The sequence below is a fragment of the Orcinus orca genome, chromosome 9, assembly GCF_937001465.1.
Source record: "Orcinus orca chromosome 9, mOrcOrc1.1, whole genome shotgun sequence".
NCBI classification, from domain to species: Eukaryota; Metazoa; Chordata; class Mammalia; order Artiodactyla; family Delphinidae; genus Orcinus; species Orcinus orca.
The window spans coordinates 103,157,077-103,170,131 of record NC_064567.1 but is presented as its reverse complement, the minus strand read 5'-3'; the positions used below and the strand labels follow the sequence as shown (position 1 = coordinate 103,170,131).

The window sequence follows — 13,055 nt, the reverse complement described above, 5'->3', positions numbered from 1 at the left end:
TGAGTGAAATACCATATGATATCGCTTATGTGTGGAATCTAAATAAATCTAAATGTGGGATCTAATGGCACAAATGAACCTACCTATGAAACAGAAACAGACTCACAGAGATCAGACTTGTGGTGCCGAAGGGGGAGTGGGGGAGAGAGAGGGAAGGATCGGGAGTTTGGGGTCAGTAGATGCAAACCAGCATATACAGGATGGATAAACAACAAGGTCCTACTGTACAGTACAGGGAACTATATTCAACATTCTGTGATAAACCATAATGGAAAAGAATATAAAAAATGATGTATATACGTGTATAACTGAGTCGCTCTGCTGTACAGCAGAAATGAACACAACACTGTACATCAACTACACTTCAACTAAAAAAAGCAGCATATCTTACTTCTGGGGCCGTGCAGCAGACACAAGAGTCCTCGGCAGAAACCTGGGCGGTCCCGAGGGGTGAGGTGGGGCTGGCAGACCTAGCACCCAGCCGAGGGCACTGGGAGGCGTCAGCAACCCACCTCACTGCCCCCTGAAGCCCCTCACCGCCCGGCGTAGCCCACGTCACAGAGACGGGAGTGCTGAACAGCTGGCCAGGGCTTCCCGGGCTGTGCGGAGCTGTGTGCAGCAGAACATGCCCACAGCAAACATCCTGACGTCTGGATCTGCCCCGTAAGCAGCCTTCCCCGCTAGGTGTGTATTTTAGTGGGGAAAGGGTGTCATCTGGTGCCTTTCAGAGGTAACAGACACAGAGACAGAGATAGAAAAGGATCAGCCTGCAGAGGCCGCTCTGAGCCCCAAGGCTGAAGGCAAGGCGGCCGCTCCTCCCCGACCGGTCTGTGCAGATGTCAGCATCTGGATGCGCCGGTCACGCCACAGGGCGGCCGTCACGCCCTTCTCATCTGACCAGGAACAAACCCAGAGCAGCGAACAGCCCGAGGAAGGGTTCCTGCTTCTTCCTGAGGTGTTTCGTCCTGATTCACATGACAACAGAACCCCCCAAATCCTTGAGATGCACAGGACCCGGCTGTGACCCTCCTCGGTGACGGTGCCCCAGGCTTAAAATTAAGTCCCAGCCTCTCCTGCTGACCCACTCTGACACCCGTGGTCACTCAGGGCCCGCCTGTGGGAGCCACTGCACTCCCAGGGGGATGGAGCTTACAGGTGGGCCCATCTTCAAGTTCACGGGGGGCACCAAGATGCTATTTTTCATGCCAAAGTTCCTGTTTTTCGAGATTCCTTTAAAATACAGTTTGTGTACTTGATACAGCTGCAGGCTGGCTGTGTAACATCCCTATGTCCTCTACCTATTAAGGTGTCCGGGCTGAAGTGAGCCTGGCTGCTCACCTGCAGACGGGAGGGCAACGGCCCCATCCCAGCCCCTGCTGGCTGGACTCGGGGGCTGTCCGGTGGCACTGGCTGGGGACAGTGGTTCCATGTCTGAGCTCTACCCAAAATACTGGAGCCGAAACATCCCATCCAGGCTAGACTTTTGGGGCCAGTAATGGTTGGAGAGATCAGGAAAGGTATGAGTTCCCGGGAAATCAGGAAACACAGGACACGGTCACCTAAGACCACTATGCACTCAGGGCTCTGCCCCAACTCTTCAAACCAGCAAGTGGTGCAGGAGCCCACACTGGGGACCAGAAGGGCCCTTGGACCTGGCTCTGGCAACAAGCCCAGTTCAGAGAGATGGCAGAGAGGGTCCTTCCAGCAAGAGATGCTGCCCGCGCCGGCAGCTGCCGCGGTTCCTGCCCCTCCGTGAGCCTGATGCTCTCGCCCCGCGGGTACCCTCGGGGGCTGCGGACCTCACACACGCACGTGGTCTCTTGCTAGTGGAAAGGAAGCCGTCTCGAATGGCCATCCTGGAAACTGCCCCATGTCTCCTAAATCATCGCTCGTTTCTGAGAGCGAAAAGGTTTAATACTGTTAAGGATATGATATCTAGCTGCAAAGATCGGCATCGTAATTGTGCTTGGAAATCCTCAATTTCTAAGGCTATACATCAACTCAGTGCTGTAAGAGTGGCCTGCTCACCCCTCCATTACTGGGGACTGGTGGAACCACCGGCCTTAGGGATCTGCAAGCATCATCTCCCTTCGGCCTGAGCCGCCAGCCTCGTGTATGTGCAGGTCCCAGGAGCATCCCCGACATACACCCCATGAGAAAGTGATCTTCTAAAGGGAGAATCAGTGACTGCGGAGGTAGGGCTGGTGGCTCTGCCCTGAGAATGGGGGCGGCAGACTCGTGTGCCAGGAGACCCAGGAACACGCCCAGGACGCTGTCAATCACATAGAGCGCTGCACACCCCACCCAAGGGGGTTTATGCTGAAACACCACAGGGAGCCGTGAAAGGCACTCCCACAGCCCTGCCCCACGGGAGGCATGAAACAGGGAACTGGACCTTCCTCTTCCCACCACTGGGCATCTGACCATTACATGCTGGTGGATAATGGAAGGAGGAGGATTTTCCCCTAAATAACAACTTAACGGATCAAAACCAATATTAAATCATAGGCTTGGATCACAAACAAAAGAACAGGCAGGGAAGACACAGGGCCGGGGATGCAAGAAGCTCTGTGTGGAGAGTGGGAGGTTTCCCTGGGCCCTGCCCTTGCAGGAGGGCATGACTGACTTGGTGGAACTAACACCTGCAGAACCCAGGCATCAGGACAATGCGTCCCCTCGCTGCTCCTGAGAAAGGAGCTCATGGGAGAAGGGGAGGAAGACTCCTCTAAGGGGGCTTCGTGCATCTGCAGGTCAGCTCACTGATTTCTTTTTGTCAAACAGGATCTAAAATTTGATCCACATGTTCTTTTTTATTTGTTTCATCATTTTACTTGCCCCTCTCCTTTTTTTCTTTTCTTCCCTTTTTACTTGGTTTTATAATAAACTATTGTCCCCTAAAGGGGAGTATGTCAATCCATCTGTGAATAAGAGAAAGAATACAGAATAAAACGTATGGATATCACATCCCTGAGAGTAGTGTGTGCATGTGCATTTCGTATTTTACTCCCTCAGAATAAATTTTCAAGTGATTGATCGTTTTCCAAGTTTATCGTCTACTATATGACGCTGCAGAAATCAAGTGCTACCACATAACGATGGAATCAGAATTTCTCAAGCAGTCCCTATGGGACAATGTTCTGTGTATCTGCATCCACTCCGTATGTTCTCTAGGTGTGTACAGTGATATTCAAGTATTATAATGTCTACAGAAGTTTTTTCATAGTTCTTTTCAAATTAAAAGCACAGTCAGACTTTTGAATGGTCTTTCAACAATATTCATTACTTATATTTGGCTCCAACTATGCAGATGCATTTTTAAAATTACAGTAAGTCCCCTACATACGAATGAGTTCCGTTCCGAGAGTGCATTCGTAAGTCCAGTTTGTTCATAAGTCCAACAAATTAGCCTAGGTACCCAACTAACACAGTCGGCTGTATAGTACTGTACTGTGATAGGTTTACAATACTTTTCACACAAATAATACATAAAAACAAACAAACACAAAAAATAAAGAAAACATTTTTAATCTTATAGCACAGTACCTTGAAAAGTACAGTGGTACAGTACAACGGCTGGCACACAGGGGCTGGCATCGAGTGAACAGGAAGAAGAGTTACTGACTGGAGGAGGGACAGGAGGTGGGAGATGGTAGAGCTGAAGGATCGACAGCAATAGGAGAAGGAGGGCCAGCTGCAACTTCACTCACGCCTGATGTTGATGGAATGCACGTTTGCATCTTTGAAAGTTCGCAACTTGAAGGTCTGTATGTAGGGGACTTACTGTAATTCTCTATGTGTGTGTGTATGCATGTATATGGGTATATATACACGTGTATGCATGCATGTGTATATGTATCTGTATATACATGTGTGTGCATGTGTGTCCATAAAAACTGCAGGGTTCCGACTACTGTTTAGTTTCCAAATTACTCGTGTGTCAACAGATGCTTTTGGTGACCCTATCAGACCACTCGGGACCATTCATGGATGTCCCAAACTGGAGCTTGCCAGCCGGTCGCTGTGCTGTGGCACCACTGAATGTACCTGTCAGGAGAAAGCTGCTGGGGACAAAGGACAAAGCATCTGATGACACACAAGTGCACTGCAGATCCGTAGTGACGGGAAAGAAACAAGGTGGGGTTCTTAGCGTTCACTTTACAACGCACACTGTCTGATGGCACAGGGGAGCCAGAACACGTGACTTCCAGCAACGCCAACTCAAATGTACCTCGTGTCATGTAACCTTAGACTGTATGATATGAGTTGCCCAAATGCCATTTAGTGAAAGAATATTCCAGACCTAGAGGCTTAATTTCAATTTCTTTGTCATTCTCAAAGGTCAAGAGAAAAATGTTAAACTATGGGAAGAAGTTTGCAAGCGGTGTAGTTTTTCTCTCCTTCAAGACACAGAAGAAAATAGAGCTGTTGATTCAGAAAAAATTCTAGTTTTAAATATGTGCCTATGATTTGGAAGCACCGTACGTTATCCAAAAAGAATTTAAACGAAAGTCTGAAAAGCTTCTTTACCTGAAAATAAGCCGCCTAAACCAAACAAACAAATCAACCAAAGACCTCAATAAGTTCTGTAAATAGTACCTATCTCAAAATAATCTCTTGCTCTCTCGAATCACTCAGAGACACTGTGTGAGACTCAAGCGTAGGTGACATTGCTTTATGGCAACCCTCGACTCCCGGGGGCCTCCCCGTGCCCTCCTACAGGCTGTCACCATGGCTCCCCGACCCCGTCAGGTAGAGAGCTGCTCTCTGCAGTGATGTCAGAATCTCCCCAGGGCGCCTCCGGCTGCACACCCAGACCACAGGTGTGCAGCGAGCCCCTGAGCCCCTCACAGCGACTCCTGCGGACAAGTCACAGGGACCCTTCCCTCCTCCTGTGGCTGAGCTCTTGGGAGTTACTGCTTCAAACTGTGCAAGAGCGAGATTCTGAAAGCACCAGGGGAGAGAGGCCTGGGAGGGAGGAAGGTGAGATTTTAGGAAAAAGAGGCAGGAGCATGGAGGACAACACACAGACCACCTGCTACGCTGGCTGGCAGGGGACACTGCAGTGACAGTCTGGCATCCGGCGGCAGAGGTCTTCACCTGAAGGCCCACCGAGCACCCCACTGCTCCCCCCCCGAGCTGCTGCCCCCCACCGGAGCTGCTCCCCCCCACCTGGAGCTGCCCCCCCCCGGAGCTGCTCCCCCCATACCCGGAGCTGCTCCCCCCCACCTGGAGCTGCTGCCCCCCACCGGAGCTGCTCCCCCCAACCCGGAGCTGCTCCCCCCCACCCGGAGCTGCTCCCCCCCACCCGGAGCTGCTCCCTACCTAATCCCAGGTGAGGGTGGTGCTCCACCAGCGTCCAGCTGTTGTCGTCCACACAGTGACTTCTGTAAACCAGCAACTGGCACAGGTCCCTGGCTGTCGTGTCCGCCAGTATCTCCACCACTTTGCTCGTCCCGTCTTCGCTAAAGACTTTAACATCCTGCAACACAAGGCGGTGACACTTACAGATGAACAACCTTGGGTTTTCAGAAATAAACACTGAAACAAAATAAACAGGAAATGTATAGACAGCAGCGCTCCAACACATGTATAATTGTTCTTCCAGGCGGCAGGTGACCAGAGGCTGCGGGTCTGCAGGCCACGCCCATCGACACTCCCCTTCCCTTCTCCGCTCCCCCCCCCACCCGTGGATGCGCAGGGCACCGTGGGATCACAACACAGGCTCTTACAACGCCCAAGACACCTCGGGGACACATGGCCAAACCAGAGTGTGTGAGCTACTTCTCTACCACCTGTCTTGGGAAGCGACAGAATTCCTTTAAAATACTGCTGGCGGTCTTGGAACTGGACATTTTACACTTGAACCAATTGTGAGAACAAACAAAGCAACAGAAGGCCCGCAGAAATCCTAACTTTCCGCGACTCCAGCTGTTCTCCGTTTCTAGGGTCCTCAGTGCAGCAGACAGCACCCAATGCCTCCTCCTGTCACCGCCACTCACCTCGTGCTCACTGAGGTGTAGGGAGAAGATGAGAAGAAGTAATGTGAATATGCTGAAATTGAAAATACTAAAATGATGGGCATAGTAAGAGCAGTCACAAAACCCTCTGGCCCCACCCCCTACAAAATTACAAGCCACCTTAGTTTTCCCAGTGTTGTTCAAAGCCATGACCTACCAACAGCTCCCAGGCAAGGGGCTGGCCAAGCAGAAATCCAGAGGACCAAAAACCTACCCTACGCCAGCTGCAAAGCTGACGGGGTGCCACCTTTAGGGGAAACGTGAGATGCTTCAAGAAATCTTACCTCAACGGCATGGAAAAAGCAGTCCGAGGAACGAGACGGCATTTTAAATTGAGACTGTCCCTGCAGGGGAGTGTGTCCCGGCCTTCTCCCACTGTCCCTGGCAGGCAGGGACCCCTCTCCGGGCACCGATGGTGGGGACGGAGCCCCGGCGGGCAGGCTGTCCCTGGGCAGCAGGGAAGCGGCTATGAGGCTGCCTCGGGCTCAGTCCTCTAGCTCGTGAATCAAGCCACGAGGGGCAGACCAATCAGGTCCCTGGCCGGGCCTGATGCAATCGCCCCCCACTTCCACTCCGGTGCCCCCGCCCGAGGAGGAGGTGATGACAACACAAGGCTCAGACCAACACTCCACAAAAACCCCTGCTCGTTCTTTCCTGTGGCAGTGAACTAACAGGCAGGACACTCGGCCTGAGCACGTGTGTCCTCTGAACGCAGGCCTGTCTGCCAAATCGCTCAGCAACCTTGATCCCTGCAACCCATGCTGTCACTTGCGAGTCTGGAGCTGGAGCTCTCTGTGTCCTGAGTGTCAGCTGGTCTTAAAGAACTGGCCGCAGCTCTCTGTCTGTCTGTCTCTCTCTCCGTCCTTTTTCCCGTGTTTTTGATCAAGTGCAGACTTTGAATGTTTATTTCCACAGCGCAGAGTCTGGCAGGGCAGTGAGTTGCTGGGATGACGTCCCACGGGGATGGCATGTTCCCACAAGGACCGTCCCAGCCGACGTAGGGCTCACTCGGCCGGAGGGGAGGCAGGACCAGCCCGGGGGACAGAGCCCTTCAGCAGGGCAGGGTCCCTGCCCCCGCTGTTCCTGCCACCTCCCTGCCAGCCCCCCAACCCGCGCTGGGTCAGGACTGAGGGGTCTGCTTACAGCTCACATTTATCTTTAAAGAAATCCACCCCCTGTCTTTTCTGGAATTGATGTTTCACTCAATGACAGCTCTACTTCTCCAAAACCAATTAAATATGCAAACACAGCTGTCATGACTAAGTATATAAAAATAAAATTTAATTTCAACAGAGAAGATGTCTCTGGTCTATAGGTAAACACTTTGTAAGAACAAATGCATTAACATAAAAGAAAAACAAATTTAAAAAAAGCAATGAATTCATACAATTCCTTATATACATGCTAATTATATATAATTACATACATATAGAACGTATGCTACAGCAGTGCGTGCATACAACCACCCAATCAACTACCCTAATTCTCCTTCTTTCCTAAGTTTCTAAGTGAGCTTATCTGTGACTACAATGAACATTATTTTCCCTAGGAAACTTAAAGTAGGTTGAAGTGTGTTTCCCATCTCTCTCTCCAAGTCTTTTCCTGCCCAAATCATCCACAGTACCAGCTTTTAAACCTTCTTTTCAGCCCTGCTGCACTTTTCTTTAAACTCTCTCCCTCACTTCTCTGTTGCTCCGAGGCCATGCCCCTGAAGGTCTATATATAGTCCGCGTATTAAAATCTAAGATGTGCTTTGTCATATGGCCACGTCCCCGGCTTTCAGATCCCCAGAGCCGGCTGGGGGAGGGCCAGGAGGGGAAGCTGGGTCCGGGCTGCAGGCCTGCGACAGCGACAGACACAGAGGGACACAGGCTCCAGGACAGGACTTCGAATCCTGCACTGTCCATGCTGCTCCTGGTAGCGCTGTCCAGCTACCTCCCCCAACTCACCAGGGGCTGCTGACCACAGGCGAAACAGGCCCCAAGACAGACAGACAGACAAGCAAGCCACCACACACCCCTGCAATCTCACACTGGGAGCACGTCTGGAGCTCCAGGTGACAGTATCTGTAACGAATACACACGCACAAAGGAAGCTGTCCCCACTGCGCCTCTAGAGCCGGCAGCTCTGGAAGCAGCATTCTGCATTGTGCCCACTGGCCCTGCAGCCAGCTCCTGGGCGGTGCTGGGCTCATTCTGGAAGCAAACGAGGGTTTCCATCTCAACCTTCAGCGCGACAGGCCTGGGCCGAAGGACGCCAGGGAGCAGGCTGAGGCCCGCAGGTCGGATGCTCGCCCATCCCGTGAGGGCGGGATGCAGAAGCGCCTCCCCTGTGAGCTGGCCGAGGCCTCCGCCCCACCGATTCACAGTTCAGCCAGGAGATCAATACCAAGGGCACATATGCATCTGGGGTAAAACTTCCAGGGAACACACGGGTGGATCTGGGTCCTGCCAGGATCGGGGAGAACTCCGAGCGCAGACCCGCAGCGCCAGCCCGGCCCAGCCCCTCCCTGGCTGTGACCCAGTGATGGAAGGTGAACCAGGTGGGGCTTCAGGGGAGATGTTCTAGGATCAGACCCGCTGCAGTCCGGCCTCGTCACCAACTAGCCGTGGGAACTTGGCTTACTGGCCCAGCCTGTCTGTGCCTCACCCTTCTCATCTGTAAAATGGGGAATCTGTCAGCAGCGTCTGCCTTACAGGGTCAGCCTGCCTTGGGCCAATGGGAGCCTCTCCTGAAAAGCTCCCAGCCACCTGTGCCTGCCTCCAGGGTGCCCTCGGACGGACCAAGGACCTGGGGACAAGGCAGGTTCCCACTGAAGGCCTGAGACCCAGCAGCGGCGGGTGGGGATGGCGGGATCCTGACAGCCACGACCGACTCGGGTTTGCGGTTCTGAGAAAGCAAACCTCATGACGGGTAAGATGCACCGGGAGCAACTCAATTGGAAAATCCAACCACTGAAACTTCAACTTCTGTTTCTGCACCACAAAGGAAATTAAGTAGCTAACTGCTTTTAAAAATAAAACAATAATTGATTAAGCATAACCTATATGGGAAAAGAATCTGAAAAAGAATAGATGCGGTGAGTCCCCTACATACGAGAGTTCCGTTCCAAGAGCACGTTCGTAAGTCCAATTTGTTCGTAAGTCCAACAGATTAGCCTAGGTACCCAACTAACACAGTCAGCTGTATAGTACTATACTGTGGGTTTACAATACTTTTCACACAAATAATACATTAAAAAACACACAAAAAATAAAGAAAACACTTTTAATCTTACAGTACAGTACCTTGAAAAGTACAGTGGTACAGTACAACAGCTGGCACACAGGGGCTGGCATCGAGTGAACAGGCAAGAAGAGTTACCGACTGTAATCATTAGAGAAATGCAAATCAAAACTACAATGAGATATCATCTCACACCAGTCAGAATGGCCATCATCAAAAAATCTAGAAACAATAAATGCTGGAGAGGGTGTGGAGAAAAGGGAACACTGTTGCACTGCTGGTGGGAATGTGAACTGGTTCAGCCACTATGGAGAACAGTATGGAGGTTCCTTAAAAAACTAAACATAGAACTACCATATGACCCAGCAATCCCACTACTGGGCATATACCCTGAGAAAACCATAATCCAAAGAGTCATGTACCAAAATGTTCATTGCAGCTCTATTTACAATAGCCTGGAGATGGAAACAACCTAAGTGTCCATCACTGGATGAATGGATAAAGAAGATGTGGCACATATATACAATGGAATATTACTCTGCCATAAAAAGAAACGAAATTGAGCTATTTGTAATGAGGTGGATAGACCTAGAGTCTCTCATACAGAGTGAAGTAAGTCAGAAAGAGAAAGACAAATACCGTATGCTAACACATATATATGGAATTTAAGAAAAAAAAAATGTCATGAAGAACCTAGGGGTAAGACAGGAATAAAGACACAGACCTACTAGAGAATGGACTTGAGGATATGGGGAGGGGGAAGGGTGAGCTGTGACAGGGCGAGATAGAGGCATGGACATATACACACTAACAAACGTAAGGTAGATAGCTAGTGGGAAGCAGCCGCATGGCACAGGGAGATCAGCTTGGTGCTTTGTGACCGCCTGGAGGGGTGGGATAGGGAGGGTGGGAGGGAGGGAGACGCAAAAGGGAAGACATATGGGAACATATGTATATGTATAACTGATTCACTTTGTTATAAAGCAGAAACTAACACACCATTGTAAAGCAATTATACCCCAATAAAATGTTTAAAAAAAAAAAAGTTACTGACTGGAGGAGGGAAAAGAGGTGGGAGATGGTAGAGCTGAAGGGTCATCAGCAACAGGGGACGGAGGGCGAGCTGCAACTTTTCTCACGCCTGAGATTCTGGTTCCTTGCTGGATTCAATTCTATCTACCCTCTTCAAAGAACGATCCAGTGGTATCTGGGTAGTAGCTCTGTTTTTCTCGTCATAGATGACACGGTAGCACTGGATTACATGCTGAACGGCTGCAACCTTTGCGTACCGTTCCACGTTTGGGTCCTGTGCCTCAAAAACTAACAGTGCCGCCTCAGATAAAGAAAATCCCCTGCCACTTCCTGCGTCGTGAATCTCTTCGGTTCTGCAGTTACTTCTTCTTCCTCTTGTACCTCTTCGTCCTTTCTCTGGGCCTCCAATTCCATCAGGTCTTCATTAGTAACCTCCTCGTGTTGCACGGCAAGGAGTTCAATGAAGTCGTCCTCTTGCAGATCTAGCTTGAAATAAAGACACTGTACTACTGTACTCTGTTATACAGGACTACTGTACAGTAAAGTACACGAAAGCACAACCCCCTGTTGAGGATGCATGCACGTGACAATGTATACCAGACACGTGAAGTAACTTACATGACTGGATATGCAAATGCACATTCGCGTCTTTGAAAGCTCACAACCTGAAGGTTTGTATGTAGGGGACTTACGGTATATGTATATGTATAACTGAATCACTTTGTTAGTATACCTGAAACTAACACAACATTGTAAATCAACTATACTTTAATATAAAATAAAAATTAAAAAAGAAACAGAGAAAAGAGCAAATCAAGTTCAAGGCAACAGCCACTTCAATACTTATAAAATATGAGAACGTATGCCATCTGCATGGCATAATTCTGATTCTGAAATTTGTAATAAATTCCTTGACCGTACTGCTTTTGTGGTATAAATGATAAAAAGAAAGAAACTTTGAATTAAAAAAGGAAGTAATATTAAAGAGGGCATAATTATGCCACCAGCCTGAGATCCTTTCGTTTCAGGGTTAGCAGGGGGAGGCAGGCTACCTAGCCCTCTGACTGGCTTGGCACCAGGGCCCGTCTTAAAAGCCCCGAAGTGGTAATAGAAGGTTCTGTCCTTCCTGGAGCTCTGTTGACGCCTTTTATGCATTCATCGTATGGAGAGGGAAGGAAGAGCCTAAATCTTGGCAAACGTGCAGGAAGGAGTTTAAGAACAGTTAGGGTTGAAGGTACGTCGTATCCACGGTCGTGGTCCCCAGCAGGCAGAGAGACGTTGGGGCCTCCTCCCTGCTGTCACCCGCACTCCTGCTTCGGGCCCCGGACACTCCCTGCTGGGCATGTGCAGGCTCGGGATCTTGTCTGAATTCCACAGACTCTTGACTTTGGCTGAGATCAACCCGTGAAAACAGCAAATGAAGGATTCTCAGCCCTTTGCCCCAGACCTGTCCCAGGTGCAGGACGTCCCGGGGGGGACAACAGCCTCCAGGTGCCTGGGCTGAGCAGAGCAGAGGGCCCCCAACCCTGCAGAGAAACCCAGAGAGTCTGCAGGATCTGAGCTGGGGCGTTCGAGCGGCTTTGTCTCAGTTCTTCGTCTTCCAACTTACTTCTTAGTTCAAAAGCTCCCTGGGTCCTGTTTCAATGCATTTTTCTAAGTGAGGATGTAAGCTGGGCTTTTCAGTAACTCCCGAAGCCTCCTGTAAATGCTAGGGGTAAACACTTAGGAAGAAGCCAGGCTGTATCCAAGGGCCACGAGGGGGCGTCCACGGTGGGAGGGTCAATACTGAAAGGGAGGCACATGAAAAGATGTTCCACATGGCTAATTATTAGAGAAACACAAATCAAAACTACAATGAGGTACCACCTTATACCAGTCAGCATGGCCATCATCAAAAAGTCTACAAATCATAAATGCTAGAAAGGATGTGGAGAAAAGGAAACCCTCCTACACTGTTGGTGGGAATGTAAATTGGTACAGCCATTATGGAGAACAGTACAAAGGTTCCTTAAGAAACTAAAAACAGAACTACCATATGAACCTGCAATCCCATTCCCAGGCATATATCTGGAGAAAAACATGGTCCGAAAGGATACATGCACCCCAATGTTCATAGCAGCACTATTTACAATAGTCAAGTCATGGAAGCAACCTAGATGTCCAATGACAGATGAATGGATAAAGAAGATGTGGTACATGTATACCATGGAATATTACTCGGCCATAAAAAAGAATGAAATAATGCCATTTGCAGCAACATGGATGGGCCTAGAGATTATCATACTAAGTGAAGTAAGCCAGACAGAGAAATACAAACACCATGTGATATCACTTATATATATGTGGAATCTAAAATATGACACAAGTGAACTTATCTACGAATCAGAAACAGACTCACAGACACAGAGAACTTATGGCTATCAAAGGGGAAAGGGATGGGTGGATTAATTAGGAGTTTGGGATTAGCAGATACAAAGTACTATATATAAAGTAAACAACAAGGTCCTATTATATAGCACAGGGAACTATATTCAATATGTTGTAATAAACCATAATGGAAAAGGATCTGAAAAAGGATATATATACACACGCACACACACACATATGTAGAAGTGAATCAGTTCGGTGTATACCTGACACAACACAACACTGTGTATTAACTATACTTCAAAAAAGAAAAAATATCAAAAGGGACTTGAGGACACAGCGGGAAAGGGGAAGCTGGGATGAAGTGAGAGAGTGGCATGGACATATATACACTACTAAATGTAAAACAGATAG

The 13,055-nt window shown here is 49.4% G+C and overlaps 1 protein-coding gene across 6 annotated transcripts in view; it reads right to left on the bottom strand.

The window, feature by feature from the left end:
- GRB10 (growth factor receptor bound protein 10) overlaps window positions 1–13,055 on the bottom strand; it is a 202,741-nt gene that overhangs the window by 44,381 nt on the left and 145,305 nt on the right. For all 6 annotated transcript variants that reach the window (XM_033402270.2, XM_033402271.2, XM_049715147.1 and 3 more), the window contains one exon: window positions 5,323–5,479. In XM_033402270.2, coding sequence (XP_033258161.2) covers window positions 5,323–5,479 — 157 coding nt within the window. The remainder of the gene's footprint in view (window positions 1–5,322; window positions 5,480–13,055) is intronic.